This window comes from Fusarium oxysporum, chromosome V, assembly GCF_013085055.1.
Source record: "Fusarium oxysporum Fo47 chromosome V, complete sequence".
Taxonomy (NCBI): domain Eukaryota; kingdom Fungi; phylum Ascomycota; class Sordariomycetes; order Hypocreales; family Nectriaceae; genus Fusarium; species Fusarium oxysporum.
The window spans coordinates 1,072,963-1,097,060 of NC_072844.1; the positions used below are offsets into that span (position 1 = coordinate 1,072,963).

At 49.4% G+C, this 24,098-nt stretch overlaps 6 protein-coding genes across 6 annotated transcripts; 4 read left to right on the forward strand and 2 right to left on the reverse strand.

Annotated features, from left to right (window-relative positions):
* Nucleotides 1-692: 692 nt before the first annotated feature.
* On the forward strand, nucleotides 693-1,300 carry FOBCDRAFT_33674 (Glyoxalase/Bleomycin resistance protein/Dihydroxybiphenyl dioxygenase). Its single transcript, XM_031183529.3, has one exon. The coding sequence runs from the start codon at nucleotides 737-739 to the stop codon at nucleotides 1,235-1,237; it is 501 nt and encodes a 166-aa protein (XP_031039171.2). The 5' UTR covers nucleotides 693-736; the 3' UTR covers nucleotides 1,238-1,300.
* A 1,099-nt stretch (nucleotides 1,301-2,399) lies between these two features.
* Nucleotides 2,400-3,946, forward strand: FOBCDRAFT_135421 (major facilitator superfamily domain-containing protein; the record flags this gene model as incomplete). The annotated part of the gene is made up of 2 exons (XM_031183530.3): nucleotides 2,400-2,448; nucleotides 2,499-3,946. The coding sequence occupies 2 exons, from the start codon at nucleotides 2,400-2,402 to the stop codon at nucleotides 3,944-3,946; spliced, it is 1,497 nt and encodes a 498-aa protein (XP_031039172.3).
* Nucleotides 3,947-10,809: 6,863 nt separating this feature from the next.
* FOBCDRAFT_250258 (uncharacterized protein) lies at nucleotides 10,810-11,881 on the reverse strand (the record flags this gene model as incomplete). The annotated part of the gene is made up of 2 exons (XM_059610913.1): nucleotides 11,438-11,881; nucleotides 10,810-11,330 (listed from the first exon to the last, which is right to left on the reverse strand). Exons 1-2 carry the CDS (start codon nucleotides 11,790-11,792, stop codon nucleotides 10,810-10,812), a joined length of 876 nt encoding a protein of 291 aa, XP_059464863.1. The 5' UTR covers nucleotides 11,793-11,881.
* Nucleotides 11,882-13,277: 1,396 nt separating this feature from the next.
* Nucleotides 13,278-15,495, forward strand: FOBCDRAFT_33683 (uncharacterized protein). Its single transcript, XM_031183534.3, has 4 exons — nucleotides 13,278-13,932; nucleotides 14,082-14,373; nucleotides 14,443-14,675; nucleotides 14,727-15,495. The coding sequence occupies exons 1-4, from the start codon at nucleotides 13,604-13,606 to the stop codon at nucleotides 15,286-15,288; spliced, it is 1,416 nt and encodes a 471-aa protein (XP_031039176.2). The 5' UTR covers nucleotides 13,278-13,603; the 3' UTR covers nucleotides 15,289-15,495.
* Nucleotides 15,496-15,702: 207 nt separating this feature from the next.
* FOBCDRAFT_201361 (mitochondrial 54S ribosomal protein YmL20) lies at nucleotides 15,703-16,779 on the reverse strand (the record flags this gene model as incomplete). The annotated part of the gene is made up of 2 exons (XM_031183536.3): nucleotides 15,703-16,493; nucleotides 16,731-16,779. 2 exons carry the CDS (start codon nucleotides 16,777-16,779, stop codon nucleotides 15,703-15,705), a joined length of 840 nt encoding a protein of 279 aa, XP_031039178.3.
* Nucleotides 16,780-18,765: 1,986 nt separating this feature from the next.
* FOBCDRAFT_33704 (uncharacterized protein) lies at nucleotides 18,766-20,353 on the forward strand. The gene is made up of 2 exons (XM_031183537.3): nucleotides 18,766-18,791; nucleotides 18,971-20,353. The coding sequence occupies exon 2, from the start codon at nucleotides 19,081-19,083 to the stop codon at nucleotides 20,269-20,271; it is 1,191 nt and encodes a 396-aa protein (XP_031039179.1). The 5' UTR covers nucleotides 18,766-18,791; nucleotides 18,971-19,080; the 3' UTR covers nucleotides 20,272-20,353.
* Nucleotides 20,354-24,098: the final 3,745 nt, after the last annotated feature.

Here is a 24,098-nt window from a genome sequence, read left to right on the forward strand (position 1 = left end):
CAACGATGGGATGCGGCCTGACATGGGCCAGGCCTAAAGCAGCTAATGCTGAGCTTGCGAGGATCAACCATGGCCATGAGCCACACGAATTATGCGTATCGTTATTGGTTTATTACGACGATCAGAGCTGATCTCAAGAACCTTGTCAGAGCTTATCAATTGAAGAAATAAAAAGGATCGTATTTGAAGGTTCCTTTTAACCTTAACCCTTGGGCAATACCAAACCCACGGACTCATCATCTTCTCTACCCACAGAACGGTTTGAGGGGTTGAGACCCAAGCGGATGGAATGTTATTAGTATGGATAACAGCAAAACCTCATGTCGGACATTTGTCTTCCGTCTTATGCTTGTGTTACTGAACCTGAAGCATTCCCCGCTCTCAGTCCTCAGACCCAATAGAGACAATTGGTTCGATAATGCGATAACTAACGCCTCTAGATGAAGTGGCTTTCGGCAAATGTCTTTGTTCACGGTGCTCCAACAGTTTGCTGTGTTATGATGTGAAAGCCTTCATCTGTGCATTTCCTGAATCTGCTAACCCCTGATGATTATTGATCTAGGTCTTACGCCTCAATATGTGAACAATACTCCTGGCATAAGCCACCAGAGTTCACGGTGTTGGTTCAAGTAACACACAGGTCTATAAAGAAGATGTGATTTCTCCCTCTCGTCCTCCATACCATACTCACACGCGTTTCAATACTCTGTCAAACAGTCCATCATCACTAAACACCATGTCTTTCGGAAAACTCACTACTTGTCTCTGGTTCGAGGACCAAGGCGAAGAGGCAGCGAACCACTACGTCTCAATCTTTGCCCCTGATTCCAAGATCAACAGCATCCAACGCTACACTCCCGCCGGTCAAGACCAACACGGCCAGGAACCCGGAAGGGTCATGGTTGTCGAATTCGAGCTTCGAGGCCGTTCCTTTGTCGCTCTCAATGGCGGTCCAGCGAAGTGGAAATTCAGCGAAGCCATTTCTCTCATGATCGACTGCAAGGATCAGGCTGAAGTTGATCACTTCTGGGAGAAGCTCAGCGAAGGTGGTGATGAGGCCCGCCAACAGTGTGGATGGTTGGCCGACAAGTTTGGAGTTGCTTGGCAAGTCGTGCCCTCAGCGCTCAAGGAGATGATGGGGTCTGAGGATAAAGCTGCAGCTGGAAGAGCGACTATGGCTATGATGAAGATGAAGAAGTTTGATATTGCTGAGTTGGAGAAGGCGTACAAGGGCTGATGTACACAAGGCGAAGCTGCCAGTAGGCAATTTGATGTACCCCATTCCTAGCTGTGATAGCTATCATAGTATCTATATAAGATGATGTTATTATTTGGAGAGTCGCAAAGATTGAGCCTATGATTGGACTAAACTATCTTCGTTACAAGAGTCGTTGGACCCTGGCTGCAGGCACTTTGCCTTCCCCCAGACATCAGATCAACGGCTGCAAAGCCGAGGGTACTCCGGACTGCACCGAGCATTTCTAGAATACCAGACACTGCCTTTAAGCCGAAGATAGGCTAACAGAGATCACGCTGTCGTTTTATACAAGTTTGAATGACTATTGCTGTTCCGATCGTCGGTGTTGGACTCGGTAGATTGCCGAATAAGCTCTTATCGGGCCATGTCGCATCCGGAGCTTTGGAGCTTTGGAGCTCTATAGCTACAATTGTTGAGATATAATTCTCATCTCTGAACTAATCACCTTTCCTCTGATGTCTATAGGTCACCAATCACTCAATTGATACAACATTATCCGTGTCTCTTCATATTCAGGTCCGGAGTGACTAAAAACCAGCCGATCACGTTGGCAGAGTCTACGGACAAACAAGAAGGGTTGGGTTAAGGGTTGATAATTAGCTCTAAGTAGCCGCATTTAGTGGGCTATAGCTACCCCAACCTGCAAAAGCTATCCCCCAAGAGTAAATCTGCATCGGTTTTAGCGGCCTAGATCGGCTCACAAACCACGGATCTCATCCAATAATCGATTCGGACCCTCAACTTTTTTTCTTCCATTAATAAATCCCCTCCACCCTCTTTCTATTTCCTCTTCCCCTCGACATCAGTTTCTTCTTCATCTTTACCTTTGTGAAAGACTATAAAAACCCTCTCGACTGGCATTGCCTCTCTTCCTATTCAATCTGCTGTCGTCACCTGCAATATCTGAATCAGACTTATAGCACGCTCCTCCATTGCTTTCAAGTCTTGTACTTCCAATGGCAGAGTCAGCTCATAGTTCGCTCGCCAGTGGTGGCCAGCATGATGACCCCGCATCCAAGCCTCATCTTGCTTCTACTGGGCTTGAGAATCAGGAAGAGGGAAATGCCCGAGAGGGTGATTATGATGTTGAGACGGTAGAGCGTATCTACAGGTTTGTGGCCAACCTCTCTGAGATCGACGTATGGCTTACCAGTTGAATTACAGAAAGATTGATCGCCGTATCATTCCTGGTAAGTTTCCTTTGTACTACCTATGAAACCATTCACTCATCATGTTGCAGCTTTTTGGGTCCTCTATTTCCTCTGCTCAGCCATCAGGTCCAACATTGGTATTGCTCAAACCATGAACAAGGACAAGGGACACGATCTCATGACTGTCCTTGGAATGACACCAAAGGATGTCTCGACTGCTCTCGCTCTATTCTACGTCGCCTATGTCATCTTTGACTGTCCCTCCAATCTTATCATGAGCAAGCTCAGCCCTCGTCTTTGGATGGCACGCATTGTCTTTGCGACCAGTGTTATTGGCACTTGCTTCGCTGCTGTCAATGATCCCTGGAGTGTGAAGCTGCTGCGATTCTTGCTTGGACTCGTCATTGCTGGCATGTGGCCTGGTATGGCTTTTTATCTCACTCTGTTCTACCCTCCTTCGCGTACTGGACAGCGAATCGGCTATTACTTCACTGCTTCTCAAGTTTCTGCCGCTGTTGTTGGTCTCGTGTCTGCGGGATTTCAACTTATGGATGGAGAGAGAGGTATTGTGGGTTTCCGCTGGATGTTTATGGTTTATGGTCTTGTTGGTGTCGTTCTGAGCGTTATCCTCCTATGGTGGCTTCCCGATCGCCCTCTTGCACCTGGCCAGACCAGACCCAAGACTGGTATCTTCAAGTGGCTCCCTGCTACTCCCGAAGTTCTCAAGGGTCAAGACGCTGTTATCCACTACCATGACCTTCGACGTGTTTACCACGCTCGACCCTGGAACTTCAGGGACCTAGGTCTTGTCCTGATCGACTGGCGCCTGTGGCCCCTGACTATGATGTACTTCGGTGTTGTTGGCGTCGGCATCGGCACCCAGATGTATGGGTCCGTCATCATCGCATCCATCCGACCTGAGGCCAGCGGCGTCGAAGTGAGTCTGCTCTTTGCGCCAATCTGGATTATGGATCTCATCGCCATCCTCATCGTCACTCCTATCTCGGACCGCTTCCACCGATCTCGCCCTTACTTCTTCTCCGCTGCTGTCTGCATCCAAATCGCCGGTCTTCTCACCACTACTCTGGCGACGAGCAATGGCTGGGCTCGATATGGAGGCCTTCTGATGGTCGGTTTCGGCCTTGGTCCCACTGTCCCCATCTGCATGGCTTGGAGCTCTGAGATCTTCCAGAAGCGCCATGGCGAAGTCGGAGTTGCTGCCGCAACTGCTCTCGTTTCTGGTCTCGGCAACCTAGGCAGTGTCATGACAACTTATGCTCTTTACACTGGCTGGCCTGAGGACGCCGCCCCTGGCCCTCACCAATACCGTAAAAGCAACTACACCATGATCGGAATTCTGTGCATGAGCATTCTTAGCTCATTCGCGATGAAGGCTCTTCTCACATGTTTCGGCAACCCAGCCAGCAGCAAGCTTCAGTCAGACTCGTCCAGTGAGTTTGAGGATGGTGCAGCCAGACGAGAGGGCCAGGAGCGAGGTTTCCGATCTCTTCCTTGGAAGAAGTCGAGCCGCGTTTAAATCTACGGGACTCCTTGGATTCGCCCGCCTGGATTGCATCTTCAACAATCGCCCTGGCTGACGTCTCTTAATTGAGCAGCTGGCAGTAGCCCAACCTGCTGATTCAGCTGCCTGTATTAACATGGCTATTCACTCATGATACGCCTTGACGACATTCACTTCTCATCCTCATCCGGTAAGGATCGATCGTTACGCCTCAAGGCGTCGCCACATCTTCAATCTGGTACACATACCACTAATATGACGGCCTCGACAACGATTTATGCTTCAGAGGGCCCCTGACCTCGCGACAGCTGGGTGACAATGCTTCAGCGCTATCATCCTGCTCCCCTCGCAAGTCCAGACCCTCTAAGCATTCCCCCATCGGACTATTTTGATCTTTTTACCTTGATATTTACGCACTGCTTTGCTCTTTATTATGATACCCCATCAGCGTTTGTACACGCTGTCCTACGAGTTTTCCCAATTTCCCTCGGCAGCGAAAGTGCTTCTACGCCATCGCTTTGCGGATAGTGTGTTGAACCAGAACTCGCAGCGACAATGCTTGTTACGCTATCGTTTGGCGAGTTCTGTGGGCGTTTTGTGTTTTATTTATGGTGGGAAGGGTTGTGTATAGCTCTCTGAGCTTGGTTACGAGGATGGCATATTATTCGATCTTTATTATATAGTCTTGGTTAGCATATGATATGAACAAGACATATTGCTGTCCCGCTTTATGCATTCAATGTACTTGGTGATCATTCACAACTTCTATGGGAAAGGGGACGTAAGTGGGAATTCCGGCGAGACTATCGTTTGAAACTTCCTTTTATACACTTATGAAGGCCAGTACATACAGGTCACACATCACATCACATTCACATCTGAACCATATTATCACTGGCAAAAGACACGAGATCTCATGAAATGGCGTTCTTTATTCTCTAATCCAGGCGGTACATACATCGTGTTGCACGCCCGCAGGCAAAATCATAAGCACATGAAGATAACAAAAGGGACTCAAAAAGTTCAACTCCAAATCTCAATATTTCTCATTCCTCTGCGTACCATCAAACCCCTCAATCACAGAATTTCCAGTCGCAGACGGAAGTGTGACCTTAGGAGGATGACAGTCGCCGCCCTTTGAAAAGAACTCCTTCCCCAAATATCATACCCTCTAAAACCTTTGTGCGTTGTTTTTATTCCAAAGTTGTCTGAAGTTGAATCGAAAAAAGGAAAATGTGGCCAAGCTGCGCTTGTTTACCAGAAGCCGAGCATGCGGCGGAATCGCTCTGGAGCGGGCACGTCGCTGTGAAGACGAGCGGCCTCGACGGTCGCGGTCACGTAGACCGTCTCGGGCTCAGGGGCACGGGTAGTGGCCAGAGTGGTGGAGGCAGGGCAGGCTGTGATGACAGAGGTGATAACCTTGGCGGTCTCCTTGCCAGCACCACAGGGGACAGTGACGGTCTCGGTGACCTGGTTGGTGAGAGTGACAGTCTCGACGCCAACGGTCATGGTGTTGACACCGACGGTGACGTAGGAGGTGACCTGGTTTGTGACAGTCTTGGTGATGACAGTCTCGCCGGCAGCAGGGGCGGTAGTCTCCTGGCCGATGGCACCCTCGGAAGTCTCAGCGGGAGGAACCACAACGGTGGTCTTCTCACCCTCGCCGGGAACAGTGACGACACCGGTGCCAGTAGGGACACCGTTGGAAACAGTGATAGCAGTGGTGCTGATCTCACCGTCAGACTTAGTCATGGTGATAATAACTACACCAGTGGAAGTAGCAGTGACAGTCTCGTCAGCCTCGGAGGTCTCAGCACCAAGGGCAGTAGAGCCAACGGCCTCAGAGTCACCGGAGGTCTCAGCAGCAGCAGTGGTCTCAGCAGCCTCAGCGGAGGAGTCGACCTGGGTCTCAGGAGGGACGACACCAGTGCCAGTGGGGACACCGTTAGTGAGAGTGATAGCAATGGTGCTAATCTCGCCATCGGACTTGGTCATGGTGACAACGGTGACAGCCTCAGAGCTCTCAACAGCACCGGGGGCAGTCTCAGTAGCAGCCTCAGAGGTCTCGGCACCCAGAGCGGTAGAACCAGCGGCCTCGGCATCGGAGGTAGTCTCAGCGGCGGCAGTCTCAGTGGTCTTGACAGCACCTGTGGAGGTAGGGCCCTCGATGACGGGGGTACCATCGGAGATAGCGCAAGACTCAGAGACAGTAAGGGTTCGGGTAGAGATGACAACATGGCCGCCAACACCGGGCTTGGTCTTGCCAGTGACCTCAGCGTCAGAAGGAAGAATGACGGAGGCGGTCTCAGTGGACTCCTTGGTGATGGGAGTAGGAGCCTTAGCAGTGGAAGAGGCATCGGCACGGCAAATCTCACGCTGCTTCTGGCAATCAGAGACCTCGAAGTTCTTTCCGGCGTTCTCAGAGCAGTCCTTGAACTGCTTGTCACAAGCGTCAGTGAGAGCCTCGCCGAGCTCAGGGAAGGTCTTCTCGTCAGAGCCGGTACCGACAACGAAGTCGCCCTTGTTGCCACGCTTGACGGGAGGGCAGGCGGCACCAATGACGACGGTGCGGTGGAAGATGGTAACTTCGCGGATGACAACAATGACAGGCTTGTTCACCTTGCTGACAACAGCGCTGCTGGTAGCGGCCTCAGAAGAAACGGCACCGGGGAGTTCATCAGAACCAGTGGTCTCAGCGCCAGCGGCAACAGTGGTGTTGGCGAAAGGTCCGGGCTGAGTGGCGACAGTGCTCTGTCCCTTTCCAGTGGTGAGGATGATGGTGGTAGGAATAGGAGCCTCAGTCTCAGTGCTGGCGTCAGCCTCATTAGTGGCAGTGTTGGCAGTCTGAGTAGCGTTGTCGACATCAGTGGTCTCCTCCTTGACAGGGGCGGAGGTCTCGGCAGAGGTCTCGGCGGCGTCTTGGGTAGCTCCGGTAGTCTCAAGAGCAGCAGAGGTGTCAAGGGTGGTCTCGCCAACGACTCCAGTGGCAACAGTCTTGGTCTTACCACCAGCACACTTGGTGCAAGGGATGGTGATGGTCTGGTTGACGTAGCGAGTAGTACCACGGGTGATGAAAGAGGTAGGGACAACAGTGGTCACGTCAGCAGTCTGCTCAGTGATGGAACCGGAGTTAGTGGCCTCGGCAGTGGAAAGAGTCTCGACCTCAGTGGTAGCAGCCTCGGAAACGGTCTCGCTGGAAGCCTCAGAGACAGCCTCAGAAGTACCAGCAGCTGCGGCATCACCAGAAGTAGTGGCATCAGCAGTGGAGAGAGCCTCAGACTCGGGGACGGTCTCAGACACAGCCTCAGAAGTACCCTCAGCATCAGAGTCACCAGCGGTGGAAGTAGCAGTGCACTTAGAGCAGGGGATGGTGACGGTCTCGTCAACGAAGATGGTTGTTCCGTCGGTGATGTAAGAGGTAGGAATGACAGTCACCTCAGCAGTCTGGTCAGAGACGCTGCCAGCATCGCTCGTGATGACAGTAGTGATAACCTCAGAAGTGACCTCGGCGTCGGCATCACCAGCAGTGGAAGCTGTGCATCTAGAGCAAGGAATTGTGACAGTCTCGTCGACGAAGATGGTAGTTCCGTCGGTGATGTATGAGGTGGGAACAACGGTCACCTCAGGAACATCAGGCACCTCATAAGGGTTGCCAGCAGAAGTCTTGGGCTTCTGACGAGTAACAGTCCTGGTGAGTGTGACCTTCTCCTGGGCAATGACACCCTCAACGAGAGCCTGCAGGCTGACAGCCGCGACAAGAACGTTACGCATGAACATGGTGAAGGAAGTAAATCGGAAAGGCGTAGATTGGTTTGGTGTTTTGTTGATTTGGCAATGAGTGAAAATACTCTATCAAAGAGCAAAGTTGTTGTTAACTTGGAAAAAGGCGACCAAAGCACCTGTCAGAAGAGAACGACTGAGAAAAGAAGCCCAAACCTGGGAACAAAACAGAAAGAGAATGAATGAGAGTTGAATATGAAGAATAATGGACTCCAAAGAAGCAGCGACAGCTTCGTCTTTAAGAAGGCATCTCGCCTGCCAGTATCAAAGTCCTCAGCGTCAAACTGTAACGGGTGGCGGAGCAAACAGACATCCTTGACATCGATCGGGACTTAATTAAAGTGGTCTCAACATGAGACGTGATGGATATGTAGGCGCCCCCTCATGTGCCTTGATTCAGCGAGATTCTAGGATCAGTATAGACGAGACGTGGTTTGGAAGCAAGTGGATAACTGAGCATGGACAGATATTACCATATTAGGCTCGAGGGCCTAGGACGAGTTGCCTTGTGGACTGGATGAGAGACGTGAAATAGCATGGGCCCCAGATGCAAGGCTCGCGTCCTCAGCAGATAGTGGAGGGATTGATGACCCCAGTCACCGTCCATCTGGTCATGACGAATTACCCAGTAGCCAATGGCAGCCAAGCCAAATAGCTCTCCCATGATGGGGACCTGTTGCTGGTTCTATTCAGTTGCCTCGGTACTTTTGGAATCAACAGGCGTTCACCGTTTGTTGGTATACGGCCGACTGTATAACGGTGAAACTATTCCCGCCAGATCCAAAAATAGGACGGGCCAGCACTTGCTGGCAAACAATATGGATGAGACAGCCCATCATGATTATAGAGAAGAGCTAAGTTTGAAGTTGTTTATACGGTCCAGTGCCGATCCTCCTAGTAATTTAATTTGCCGTTCAAACAGATTCGTTGTTTGTGATGTGACAATGTGATGAGATACAAGGTTGGATGGAAATGAGGTGAGGTAAGGTTAACGGAATAATTGTCAAGGCTAGGTCACACTAGAAAGGATCGTATGCAGGGATGCGATGCATGGGAATATGCATAAAGTGGGTGTTGCAAGGGGGCGGGGTTTTAACGTCGCACAAGAGACATGGGGAGACAAGGGTTTATCGTTTGCTTTTCCACATGATGGGAATATCAGAAATACGAGTAAACATTGTATTACACGCACTAAATCATGATATCGATATTATTACTTTCGGATCTCGGTTCAGTTGCATCGTTGTTTTGACGATCTCAACCTGAACCACTTACAACCTACTCAGCCTCTTTCAAGTCTCTTCTCACACAAAACAATGCCAAGTAACAGATCGGACAGACCGTCCGCAAATATTTCCTTTTTAGAGACCAAAGCCTTGGATGACAGATGGAAAGATTGGTGATGCTGAAAGAGACCCTGGTCCAAGCGCTTCGTCTCTTACTGTAGATGAATCAAAACCAAGTTTCATGATTCCCCAACCTTGCCTCGCCCTTGTTTCAGAAACGACTCCACGACCCGAATTGAGGTGTAGAGTTCATGCACTTTGTCTCTGTTTTCACACGAATAGCGCTCTTTCGTCTACACTCAAAACAAGCATAATCTCTTCCTGAAGATGCTGCAATTGCGCCTCACCCTTTTCCCTCCAAACAAACACAGCCCCCCTCCCTCACATCGGGGACATGGTGTAGTAATAGGCATGTTCCGAGTGTTTGTATCAAAAGAGTGTTATTTTAGTAGCATGGCCAGTGTGTTTCCGTCAACAAGGATTATAACTAACTTTCTTGGAAATCCTTTGAGGCTCATAACGGCACACACATTTACGCGGATGGGTGCACTTCGGTGATGAGATGGCATTTTCATATAAATTGATTCGAGCCCAGGGTTGAATCAATGCACCAGCGCTACTCACCACGCTTGGATGCCGTTTGCCTTGCGAGAGCCACTCGTTAGATCCCGCTATGATACTGCACGGCCGGATCGCCGCATTTTTAATTTACGTAGCTGCAGCTTCTCATCCTGTTTGCTATTTCCCTGGATCGGCTTGTTTCTGTTTCATGAAACGGGATGGGGGTTCATGATCCTTCGTAATCTATATCAACATGATTTCTGCTCTTGACGCGGCTCGATATGGTTCGAATTACGGGAACTTAAGATTGTGATACCATTTGCCTTGGATGCGGATATCTCGGAAATTGCGTCACTATATGGGCCGTGTATCAATGGAGTTTGTTTTGTTTGAATCCTACGTCTGCTCATATTGAGTTTGATCTCTGAGTTGATGCTCTCAACAACCATCTATCAACACTTGTAACCCCTGTTGTAGAGCCAGCATAGCTGTTATTGGGGACGTCATCGTCGTCTCCATCCTCAAAATTATCTATCCAAGGATGCTCTCGGATTTCTCTTTCAGGGGCAGGGAATCCATCCTCTCCCCGTAGCCATGTGAATATGTTCCGTGTTACCATCTCTGAGTCTTCATCCTCCGAATCAATATCGTCGTAACCAACATCAGCAATCCCGCCACGCTCGGTCGTTGGACTACATTTCAAGCGGAACGATGTCGCAGTTTGCGAGCCTTGCTTCCTCGTTGCTTGGTCCTTAGATATCCATGCAAATCCGAGATACACAAGGCGATGATCCTTTCCACAAAGTACATGCTCTCGGGCATCCCAAGTTAGTATCAGTCAGCCTTGTAAATCCAAATGGTTGAAAGGTAACAATGGGGGGGCTGGTATAGAAACTGCCATGGCTCAGGTATAGTAACCGGCATTCGTCTGCACGAGAAACTTGAGCTTCAGGCCTGAAAAAGCCGAGATTGGTTCTTGAATGAAAGACATAGGTGTGTCTGTCCAGGCTGCTACCTTGCGGTCTATATCCCACCAAGCTGCTTGAGCCCTTTGCAAACATTGGTGGTGGGCATCTGTCATAAAGGCACCGACCCAAAGGGCACCAATGTCCGGATCGCGTCTGATGAGAGTTCGTGAAAGGGCATTGTCATCGTTGAATTGGTTCAACAATGCAAAGGGACCTTGTAGCCAGATGCCACATATGTTGCACTCAACATTGGGTTCGTAGAAGACGCTGCATAAGAGTGCTTTTATTCCTCTTGGGTTGCCGCTGAGGGTAAGGAGCTTGTCGAACTGAGACTTATCCATGTGATATGGCCTGCTGCGGCTTGAGCCCTCCTGCCTTTACCATAAGACAAAACTGGTCTTGATAATTCAATAGACCTACCATCATATTTTGCAACTGGTATTAGCAGAGCGTCCACCAAGGCTACCAGCTTCTGATCTTCGATCTCGTGGAGAGAACAGAAGTCAGACAAGTAACCACGGGCGGCGGCGGATGATGTAGGAGTTCGGACTGCTCCACGGCTTCGTGCTGTGATCTTCTTAGCGATAGTAAATGATCCGTTCAGTACTGGTCGTATGGACCACGGAGAATACAGTGGCTTGCCATTCGGGCCTTGAATAGTTAAGTCCCAGCTGCCATCGTTTGACAGAACGGCACCCCACCATTGAGCACCATCATCTTCAACTTCGCCAATATCAACCTCTGTAGAAGAATTACCAGTATTCGAGGGTGTTCCGGAGTCCTGGTTGACGTTGCATGACAAGACTGAGATATTTGTGCCTCGTGGATCAACTCTGTCCATCGTGCTGGGAGGATGTATGCCCACGCATGGATCAAGATTGGGATATGGTCTTGCTCTCTATCGTCAGCACTCACTCGAGTAGCTTTCAAGTTTTTGGGCTTTGGAGTCGCATTAATTTGTGTCGGTTTGTCCCAAGCTACTTGAAATATTGTATCTTGATCAAAAGAAGGTACATGATTCGTATCGGTTGTGGCAGCCCAAGTTGATCTTCCTCGAATTATGGCGACATTGGTAAAGACTTGGTCGATCTTGATATCTTTAGGAAATTGAGGATGTTTAGGAAATGCTGTTTGCATGCTTGATAGACAGTCTCTGATACGCTGGTCGTTGTCGGACGCCAGGTCTCGAATGTTGAGCCATGTTCGGTATCCTCGTTCATACATGGCGCGAACGGCCTGCTCGCTAAGGCGTACTGCATCTTGCATTTCCTAGAATGTTTGCCTTGGCAGGATTTCGAGGATTTTGGAGGTGTTATTTCACGGTCAGTTGGATTGTCTGGCTATGGATCATACAAACTCCTTTCTCGACAGTCTGTTGGTTGAGATCTATAATGACGCCTTGGTAAGCACCTATCAAAGGACATTCAAAATTTCATAAGATTCTTGCTTTTGGGGGTGTATCTCGAAGCCAATTTTAGAGGCGACGTTTTCCATGTTCAGAACTTTTTATGCCAAAAGAGTGAAAACGCGACGAGAGTTGTGTGATACTAATGACATATAGGGAAATTGGCAAGCTTCCACTACTCAGCGTACATGACGCCGTAACCTTCCACTTGCACGCACAATGCAAAAGAAATAACTCAGATCGAGAAAAGAATAACTCCCCTTTATTTCCGAATATCTCTTTGTCAAACAACTCCGCCCAACTATTCCTAATAGGATGGTATGGGGTAAGCTGCAGAAGAGATTAGATTGATAAGATGAGATTGTCATGGCCCCCGACACCGGAACGATCTAAACGGCCGTGTCGCAATTCTCTGCTCGCACATTGCAATGCATGCCAAGCTAGACCTGGGTATTTTTCTATAATACAGTGTTGTTGTACGTAACGAGATGCGTTGTTGGGAGCTGTATGGTGAACCCCCTGCATGATTGGCATGATGCAAACAAGTGAAATCTTCTCGTCTCATGACAGGTAAAAAAACACGTGGGGTACCCTCGTGACGTCGCACAAGTCCATAAGGAGAGTGTGGTATTTTTGTACTGTTTTGTTTATTCGGTGTAATAGTATTACATTGCAGCTCGAGCACGGCATAGCCGTCACCGCCGGATTATACCATACGTATTGGTTTTGTACATGGATGTTTAAAAAGTTGACAGCACTAGATCCACTTGAGCTTTCGGGAACAAAGAGGGGCAGACGAGACAAGACTCGCTTCCATGATAGGTTTGAATCGGGCTCTGAACTCGAGGGTCATGCTATTCTTGGCAATTCTGACAAGCTTCAGGAATTGGTCCTGGACTTTACCGTAGATATACTAGTTTCTAGTTGGGGTTGTTATCTAACTTGATTCGAGTCTGGTCGAGCTGTGGCTGGCATCAAGTGACTGACGCATCATTGACGAATCTCATTGATGCAATCGATCTCACTGCCACTATTCACTCACTCATTCGTTTGCTCACTCACTCACTCACTCACATTCCATTCCATTTCCTCAATCTCACTCACGATCTTCTACGCAGATCCACTGGGAACGACTCTGTTCTGCAGTTTCAATGGCTGCTTCTAAGCTCATATCATAGCTCATTCTCCCTTTTACCTCCGTGATTCTTTCGTCCCGCTCCGTCTCCCCGCTTCATCAACTCCCGGCCTCCGTTGGTAACATTGATAACATAACATAACCCACTTCTTTCTCACTCATCATAGCCCCAGTTCCAGTTCCAGTTCATTCCCCTGCAGACATCATTAATCCTATTCTGTAACTAAACATCACCTTCTCTTTTCATACCTACTCTCTCTTTTCTTGCATACCTCTCTCTGCCGTGTCTAGCCCCGATCATACAAAGTTCCGCATCCCGGGCCTTCTTCCGGCCTTCGACATCCGGTTCTATCATTCTCGGACCCCCCTCTTACCGACTCGAGCCCCCGAAATTTGATACCCCCCTGCCCATCCCATCCTATCCCCTCTGCTTATCAGATCCTGGGGATCGTGGGCTCACACTGTACCTACTGTTTTTTCCATGTGCCAAGACGCAAGTCACTAGTAAAAGAAACAAAAGAAACACCCAAAAAAGCCATGGCGCGTTTTGTGGATTTGGAAGAGGACGAGGATGTTGGGGCGGGCCCTGGCGGCTTTACCGTCAACGATCCTCGTGCCGCTTCTGCACCTCATCATGAGGCCGTGCCGCCCATTCCGCCTCCTGGTCCTCTTCATCATGACGACCCCCAGCAGAGTGAGCTTTCTCAAAAAGATCAGCATCTTCTTCTTCTCAGGAAGCTCCAATTGTTGTCTGCCAACAGCCGGAATGGACCTTGGCCTCATTCATTGTACAACCCAGAGCCGCTAGGCACCATGGACTCTTCTACCTTTCAGGCGCCTATTACCAACGCCTTTCAGTGTTACCCGTGAGTGCGATCCCTTGTTCAATCAATTTTCTGTCCAAATTCTTTGAGTGATTCGTGGTTGAAGCTGTTGACCTTCGTCATGATATCTGCTGCTTCGTTTAATACCGAATTTGACATGTCATGACAACTCCCACTAACCTTCCAAATAGTGTTGTCGAAGCCATTGCATCTTCCATCGACCTCAATACCCTTGACGCTCTTTCACGTACCTGTCGTCTCATCCATCATGGCCTCATTCAGTACCGTGCTACTCTGATCAACTCTACCCTCCACTGCCAAAACGAAGAAGTCCCCGTTGATGGCTCCGAAACCTTTCGCTACCGCGCTCGTGCTGGTAACTGGTTTTACATGGAAGATGGGCGCAGCTACAATGGCAAATCAGGCGACTGCGCTCGCGATATGGTTGGCGAGTGCCGTCGATGCGGCGATGTGATATGCCGGGTATGTACAGCGATCTGCGAGCTGCCGAGTTTTGGCCCAATCGCGTGTTACTGACCATGAACTTTGCAGAACTGCGCCATCAAGCCACCGGCTTCCGTCGCCCTCAAGGAGAGGCATAGGAGACTCTGCAAACCTTGTGTTCACGCACCTATAGCCACTCTTATCAATGCGCCTGTAGATTCACATGTACCACTGTCATCGGAGTTGGTGTCGCGAGACGTCTGTAAGTGCGCCGACGAGGGCGTTTGGCTCTGTCAGCCATGTGGGCGAAGCATTCGTGCCGCAGATCATGACTACCAGCGGTATGTGTTAATTCCCAAGGAAACTTACTCTCTTACTGACCGATGGCTTAGTATCTGGCGTTGGCGAAATCAATACGGTGAGGTTCTCGGCGGTCTTGGAACAGGCATTGGCGAGGGCGTTCGTGGCGTCGTGTGTGGCCGCGAAGCAGATTGCTGTGCCGCCAAAGAAGTCGAGCATCAAGTAGACTGCGACGCCGAGGACGCCCGGGACGGCAATGTCGCCCCGGCTCCGGCCCCGCAACAAGCTCCGGTTGACGCTCTGATCGACCAGCTCCGTCTTACACATGAGCGCACACCGTCGCCGTCCCTCGGTCCTGGCTACCTTCGTCATGAGATCGAGGGCATTGGCGGTGTTGTGAAGCGCAAACGTGTTCGCATGGTGCGTGTTGGTCATTGTGTCCCTGAGTGGGATGATGAGCGCACCAGCGGTAGTCGTATCCTTGGCCGAGAGGTTAGAGGAGAACGTCGTTCGTGGTGTGGTTGGTGTAACCGCGTGATTCCAGGTGAAAAGGATCTCTTGAATGAGCCACCCTCTTCATCATCTTCAAGTGCTGGAGGAAGCCGTCGCACATCGACGTCGACTACTAGATCGACTGAGATGAAGTTGGATTAGAACAAAAGTTGCTTCGTATAGTTTTTCTTGGTTGATTTTACGAATGTTCGTATATAGGTGTGTATCGACATCTTGGATTAGCTTTAATTGTTTGCTATGTGGGAACAAGGGGTACATATGGGACGCAATTGGAGAATTGTTGGACATTGAATGCCATAAACTCGTCGGCATACGCCATTCATGATACATGAGATAGGGAGACAAGGGTAAAGAATACAAGAGGCTATTGTATTCAGGGAGTTTTTGGTATTTGGCAATTATACAGATTTTTGCCCTCCCGTTGGGCCGGAATCAACACTATTCGCATTTCACTTCATTCCTTATGACCATAATCCTACATCAACCCAGACGATTTTCCATGTTTGTACAAGTCTAATAGACTGTGCCACACCGACACATCGAAGAATAAACTCCTTACAACTCGCCACGGTACAGCATGTCTGTCCTCCTCTTGCGGTCCTCTCTTGCGGCGGTTCGAATAGCACCCCATCGTGATTCCCTCCTCTCCTGCTTGCGCTTAAGACCCTCAACATGTGTCTTGGGTGCAGGAGCAGCCATCTTGACGAAAACGGGCGAGCAGCCAAACTTTTCAGCCAGTTTATTCACACTCCATGTAACGGGATCGTCTGCCCTTAGTCGCTTCATCTCCCTGATATCCTCAGCCTTGAGGTTGTATACAGGATTGCGTCGAGGATAGTCCATCTTTGGGGCAAGCTTGCCGGGTGCAATAGGTTCCAGAGGAGAGCCCGGGGTGTGTCGCATTCGTGTGAGAGCGGCACGGCGAGGGTCGTTATGTGGGAGGAAGATGAAAGGTGTGTGAAGAGGAGAGGCCTCGGAAGAAGGAGGGTTGTAGATGATAGAGTCGGAGGCGGGGAAGGCTGCCTTTCGGTCGGGGAGAAAGGACTCGTGAGGAGCAATCTTTAAAGATCGTTTTGTTCGGCTTGTTGTCTTGTGGCCACGGCAAGGAACGGTAGGAAGGGCAGCACGAGGGCTGAATAGCCTGGCGGCTGGTCGGACGAGGCTTCGAAACTCCATTGTGACTTGATGGTCTGTTGTCGAGGGTCCCGTGACGAGGAAATAGTTGTACAGGCGACTTGAGATTTGATTTGACTTTGTATGGACCTCGAGGACCGGGCTGAAGGCGATTGGCCGCGGTAATTGGCGTATCGTATGGTTACCGCTGGACCCTGCAAACCACCTGAAGCCTAAGATCTGAAGTTTCTGCCACCCTCAGCTACGCTTACCTAAGACACCTTACCTAATATCAAAAGTCACGTGCTTGATTGAGCTCCAAAGTCACATGGCATGGACTGGCCCATGATCATCTTCCCAGCTCTCTTCGCAGTTAGCTCCAAACTTGTAAGCTGATGACGTCGGCTCTTCGCCAGGAGGAATGCCCCTCAATATTGACCCCTCGTGGTTATTAACTCCCGCTTACATACAGTCAGTGCAATGAGATGAAACTTCAAGCTGACGAGTCCCTTGTTTCATTTCTTCAAGGCCATGGAGATCTACAGAAAATTCCAGAGAAACTGGAGAAAATGTGGAAAATCAATCAGTCACCCTTATCAGTGGCAAATTATAACAGGGAAAAAGGGGTCAACGGGGTCGGCACATGGGGCCTGTCAGAGCTTAGAGTAGCCAAAACGGGGCTGAATTGGAAGCCCAATGATGCATCTCAGATTGGGTTTTTGGTGTTGTTGATGTTTGGAACCAAAAAGCAATCAACGGTGCGTAAAGCAGGGCAGACTTTTCCCTCTCCCTCCTCGTTGGTCATTACTCTGATGCAGATACGCGCGGATCTTTATCCCTTATTAGCCTGTTCCGCCAGGGCAAGATGAAGAAAGTGCCCTGAAGGAGTCGTCACGAGGTCCATGTTGGTAGCGGGGCTGAAGCCGGGTTGGTGATTGACAGCAATGGGATGTGATAAGAGGTGACCAACTTGGTGACCATGGACACCCAACCGACTGTTCCAAGGCAGAGAGAAAATATGCAGGCTGAAGGGGAAATGGAGTGATAAAGACTGATATAGCATCACATGTTATCCAGGCTGTGACTGTACGAGGGAGAGAGCGAAAGCAATATCATGTCATTTCAAGGTGAAGGGATATTTTGAACCCATCGGATCAGTCCCTCAGCATCTGAGATAGGCAGCCCAGGGCTGGCCTTGGTATTATTGGGAGAAAGTCCCTTTGATACAGGCTCTGGTGCCTGACTTGCATTGACGAGAGTCCCATGTCGAGTGCATGCATATGGATGGATTGGTGCTGCACGATACCAGACAGACGTAGCATCAAATATAGAATCACAACATGGAGACCCAACAGAAAGAGCATCTAGGAGGACGAGATACTAAAACGTGGTCACAGTCTGGGGCCTTGTATCGCCTTTACGGCATAGCATCTCGATGTCCACCGTTTTAAGCAGGTTTTGCTAATAATGCCTCTCTCGTCTATCATCCATCGTCCATCGTCCGTTGGCCAAGTTGGCAAAGGTCCCGTGGTCCAAAACCCTTTCCCAGCTTGCATCGATTACATTGGATCCATGGAATTAAATCTCTCGTCCCTGCAGACGGTGGAGGCTTTCATCTGTGCGACTCACATAAATTGCCCCATAAATGCCCTGGATAGTGCAATCATCCCGCCTCCAGTTGGTCCCGTGCCTTGATCAAAGTGCGCTGATCTTGTAAAAAGTTGAAGCTTGACTTGACCTCTAAAACGAATTGTAAAGCCACCTACGCCGCCCGTCAGCCCCCCAGTCATTATCAATTCCATTTACTTTTCTTTAACCTTTTGAAGCTCGTCTCATCCATTCATCCCCCTCTTCTCGAGTTCTGACTTTTGTCTCCCTTTCATTGTTCATTTCGGCAGACAATAAATAGAATATCCATCTCAAAACATCCTTGCAATTGCCTACAACGGGCAACGAGGCGAGCGACATCCGACAAAAGCAATAAACTTATTTTAGTTTATCGTCTTCGTACCTGCACGCACCTGCACCTACGCTTGCGCCTTCAGGCTTCTCTCCCTCCCTTGGCACCTACGAATACGCTACAGCCGTAGCCACAGCGCGCCCAAAGTCTCAGCCCGCTCTGCCCTGCCGTGCATTGTACCTAACCTATCCACAATCTATCTCCGACTCTCTCTGTCTCTCAAATCTCTCTTCAACTCATTCAGCATCGACCAAATCTTGGAATCATTGTCTCGGCCACTCTCTCACCAGCCACAAAAACTCAAGTGCATCACGCAGACCCTCAGACCGAGACGGCGTCAAGCGGACAACGGCATTGCCGCGATTAGCAGGTCCCTAAGAGTTAGCGCTGGCCGTTGCGGGTCTTTGTTTACGGAGTCCCCAGTATTGTACCGGGAGCTACGGACTGTTTTACAGGGCAGATATACCTAGGTAAGTTCCATGAGGTGCTATCTAATCCAATATTCAATGTTTCTCCCATCCCAAGGGCAGCACCAACGCCAAACTCAAACTCAAAGTCTCAGTTACACAAGGTCACATCACATCTAACTTTTTTCTTTCTGCTTTTCCCGACTTTCTCATCCGACGCTTCACGCCCGCTACTTAAATATCTCTCCTGCCCGCCTGTCTGTCATCTGTCGTTGCTCCTCCCACTTGCCGATATAGACTTGCATTCCACGACTTTCGTTACTGACTCAACCTTATTGGGCAGTCCCATACAATCTTTTGCAGCTGCAAACGGTCTTCCGTATATATTCTATCAACAAAAACCGTCGACGACGCTTTACCCCAGGCGCTCAACATCTGGGCTCATCTGCCAACATGAGTCTCGCCGAAGCAGCCCCCATCACTCGTGATGACCGTTTCGTCAACACTGAGTCCGTCGATGACCAGCGGTTAGGTGACTCAACCCCTCGAACCAGCGATTTCAACAACGAGGCAGATCAAAGAGAAGATACAAAGAAGGACGGGAAGAGCAAGATGCGTAGCTTGTTCGGCCTCGGCAAGAAGAAGCCCTCAGTGCTTACGAAGTCTGACTCCAAACCCGACACAAACAACTCCAAGCCTGAATCCCAACCCGAATCTCGTTCTGAGTCACAAACACCTTCCAACGCGAACTCCAACCCTGCCAGCCCACCTCTATCTCGAGATGCTTCCAAGCTGTCCTCGAAACAGCCATCATGGCCTCCTACTGGCGAGCAGAGCTTTGCCCTTCCCTCATCTCCAGGTCGCGGCTTCACTGGTTCTCCACGACTTTCTTCGCCAGCTACATCACAGATCTTTGAGCGTGATGTCCAGGATAGCACTGTGCTCAAGCCGAACTCTCCAGCCATCCCTACACATATTCAGACCGAAAACTACATTCCTCCTGTTCTTGACGATGCGTCCGAGGCCATCACGAACGAAAAGCTTGACCCTGATACAGTCGAGATTGTAACCCACAGCTCGCATCAACCCGCCGCTGTGACAGTTACAGGAGCCAGCAACGTTCTTCCCTCGTACGACCTCGGAGCCAGCGAGTGGGCAGCCGAGCTCGCTTCCTTTGCTGACCGAGAGGCTGTCTCGGCCGACAACGCTTCCAACTACGGTTCCCTAGATTCTTCCGATGTCCGCCGGCTCTCATTCATTTCGTTTGCCGACGTTGTACAGGCTGAACACAACCCTCTTTCCGGTGTTGCGAGCTCCCGCGACAGCATCCATCTTGCAGGACTTACGTCTCTCCCAGCAGCGGTCAACCGTTCGCCTTCGCCCATTCGATCACCCGTGTCGAGCCAAGGACCCGAGACAAGCCCTCCCACAAGCAACCCTGGCAGCATGAAGGGTATCGAGTTGAGTCCAACTCGAAGACCTCTTGGTAGCCCAACAAGCACAAACAACCTCAAACTCAACCCTTCAGGGGGTGATCTGAACATCGAGACAATGAGCCAAGCCCTACGACGAACCGGTAGCAGTGATCTGAGCCATGTTCGCAGTGGTCCTGCAAGCCCAATTGAGGCAACTCACCTTCGTTAATTGCATTTTCAGCACGACAGGAGTACGCTATTCAAGAAGGAGAAACGATGATATCCACACAGCAAATGCAACATTTTATACAATTTGGTGATTTTAGTTAACTTTTATTCCATTCGACTACGATACCCTGTGGGGATCGACATTTTTTTGGGAGGGATTGAGAATGAGGATACTGGGATCTGGCAATGGGAGTTGGAAGAGAGAGTTTTTACCAGGCGTCGAGACTTTGCGCGATACAGGCACCATGCACATATCATGCTTTCTTGGTCTTTTTTTCATCTTCTTTTCTGACGCGAGAAAATACAAAGAAACTGCCCAAATTGGTGGTTACGTATTCAACATATTTTGTTCGATTCACTTTCGCCTGGGTGATTTCTTGCGGGTCAAATGGCGTGGTGAAATCATGATGTTGTGTCATATCCATGGAAAGTTTGAACATCAGACGTTGAGAGAAGGGGAGATGGCATATCAGCATGCTATGTGTAATTAGTACCGCGTTTGTTGCCGATCAAGGAAATCCTTCTGCACAAGATGGGCGCGAATATGACCTTTCTTGGCATGAGGAAGTTCTGAAACGGTGACTGCAGCTGTTGTGGACCATGATGAAAAAGTTTGTGGCTCTCTTGGTGAAATCATCGTCTTCAGCATAGTCTAGTTAGTGGGGCTTTCGTCTCATGAGCAATGCTACAAGTTTCTAGAATATGATATGTAACCGTGTTGCTGGCCTCAAGAACCGACATGTCGATTCTAGATCCTGATTGACAGTTGTGTATCTTGGAAGATTAGCATATTTCCTTTTTTGATATAAATCACTTCGACCGATTGCGTGGCACCACATGAGACAAGGATGTAATATCATGACGAAGCTCTAAGAAGGCTATGCATGGAAACACAATTAGGCTCATCAAATAGACACTCGTTGATAGAAGCGGTGTGATTCGGAAACTTGTGTTGCCTGAATTGTTGCACTTTATGAGCTGATGTTTTGAAAGACTCTTGGGTTAAGTCGAGAGATGGACTGTGCTTGATTACCCGGGGTCAAAGGAGGTCACAAATGGGGACATGTCAGGCAGGTTTTAAAGTTGGGAACCGTGATGTTCTCGAATGATTGGTCCCCGGCATTCGAAAATGGTTCTCTCACGCTGGAACACGTCGACACCATGGCCTTGACCCCTGACTGACGTTGAAAAAGAAACAATTGCCTTGGAAGTAAGATGCGTCTTTCGTGTTGGCAAGGTTTGCATCAATGGATCAGATACATGGTAACATTGGTGACTCATGGAGAAGCAATAGCACAGACTCAAAAGACAGGGCTCTCCGATGACACGTAAGATTCATCTCAGAACCTAGACATTAACAAAAGCAAAGAATATGGAGATGAGGGTTTTTCTCGATGCCACACGTGGGATCGTCCCACGCCAGCGGGACGGGACAGCGAACCCAGTGTTGTTGGAACCAACAGCCTCATATTCTATGCACATCTTTCTTGCATATGCTCGATATCAGCAGCGGGCGTTGAATCGTAAGCTCAGGGGTTTGAACGACAACTCAACATCGAGTTATTCCCGTAATCATAGACATCATCCGGCTATGATTTTCAGGAGAAAAGAGGAGTAAGTAAATCGGTAACTATCGTGAATATCGGAGATAGACCACGGAGAACGCTTTGACGGTACTATTTGCTTTTGAGGAGACCTTGGGGGTTCCTTAGCCTTGCCAAGAACTGTTGGTCACAAGAGAAGATATCTATGTGGGCAGGGCAGGCCTCAAATCTTAGTTTCTCTACGATAATGCCAGGAACACGAATTCCCATCATCTCATTGGATTTCACCCGTTGGGCTGATGGTTTTGTCAGCTTGATCTTGCTTCTTGGCTGTCATCAACCCCGGTATCCTTTTGATTGCAGATCTCGTACCCTGAACCACTCAGAGATTGTCTTCAGTGGGAAATGTGATCAACTCTGGTGCTAGGAAGCGAGTTCCGAGAGAGTTCTTGGACTAGCGGCGCTCAAGTTTGAGTTTTGCTGATGCTAGATGCGTGGCATCTCAGCCCGTCGTTGCGGGCGAAGGCTGACACTTGCCGGATGACATTCTGACTATTCCCATGTTATGACCGTATTATGGCTGACGCCTTGTCATGCTAGGAACCCAGATTCCCTGTCCCGCGTGTCTCTGAGGCACTCTTTTCTGCATCTTGACACCGAGAATCATCATCAACTCGAGTCATTCACTGTCAGCTCTCTCCACGAAAACCTAACGAACGTTGAGATTGGATCGATTATCATTAATCATCTAAAGCCCTGTCCCCAGCTAGCGGGTCTGCAGCCAGGATAAGGGTTACTTGCACAATCGCAAGAAGAACCCTTACTGGAAAAGCTCATCCGAAAAATGTCCTCTTTTGGGGAGGGAGGAAAGCATCCGAAGATCCTGGCTCGGCGGGACAGGGCGATTGCCCGGGATTTGATGGAAACACTGGAAACGCTGGACGACTTGGGATGAAACTTGGGAGCAGGGAATTTGAGGTGACGTTGTGCGATGTGATGCTGTTGGTGTTGGTGTTGGGTTGTGGGTTTATCAATCAGACGGACAACTCATAACCAGTCTGACGGGACCATGGTTCCATTCTCATGTCGGACAGAGTCTCAGTGCATGATACAAAGAAGCTTTGAGGACAGCAAGGTTTCGGTTCTGAAATGAGAACTGGATCACTCAGAGGATAGGATAAACGAGCGGCCTCAATACTAGTAATATCTCAGTTGACTATTGCTTTCCATAGATAGACACATACGTACGCACATCATATGTGCTGATATTGTAATCATACAATCACGGTAAAGGAATTAGGCCACTTCCTAGTTTAGCATTGTAACTCTCCATCAAAGAGATCCACTCTCTTCCATTAACCAACTCCACACCTGTCCTCCACTGTTGCGTGCTGTGTTGCGTGCCCGGGACAAGGCCAGGTCTTAGAGTGGGATCCGACTTGCAGGGCACATCTGTCAGGGAGGCCCTGCTGCTTCCCTCCACTGCGTCGGGTCTGAGTCTGAGATTCTGGACGAAAAGAAATGAAAGGAAGTTGAAGAGGACTATGCATTGTGTAGTTGAGACAAGTCACAGACAGACTCGTCAGCAGCTGAGATAGAGTACCTATCTTCAAAGTGTTGCTTCACCGAATTCGGTACCTTGGGAAGGTATCGTCACGGCCCGTCTTGTCTCGGCATCTTTGTTCAAGTAAACGATTGGACATGATTCCTCGCCCGAAAACTAAAGCCGAAAAGGCTGCATGGCGTTCCATTCTGCGCTGTGATCGGCAGCAAAAACCGTCCCTAGTTATCCCCCGCTTCTCGAAGCCGGATCCAAGACAGAAGAAGCAGGTCAATCGACCTGATTACAAAATGTGCCTGGCCATATGCAAACCGGAGAGAAAAAAGCACAACCCTGATGTTATCTCACGATATTATGGTTTAAACTTCCGGCAGTTGCGAAATACGTATTCCTCTCTAATATCGCCCAAGCAAGGCAGACCCGGGCTGCTTTCATCCTGTCAAAAACCCTTTCAAGACCCCTACAGGTCAAGTCAAGTCAAGTTCTGGGACAGACAGCGTCAAGGGTGGTTGGAGAAACAAGGGCCAGTTGCGCTTAAGCCTGAGCTTAAGGACAGGCAAAGTCATTGGTTCTTTTGTGGAGGTGCTTTGATTTATTACAGAAGACACAGACAGAGAAGAGGCGTTCACTAACTTAAAGTGAGTGTGTCGCTGAAGTGCGTTGCGTGTGTGGCGACGTTTAACTTGAATTTAGCCTTGCCAATTTCTCTCCAATTCCCGCCAT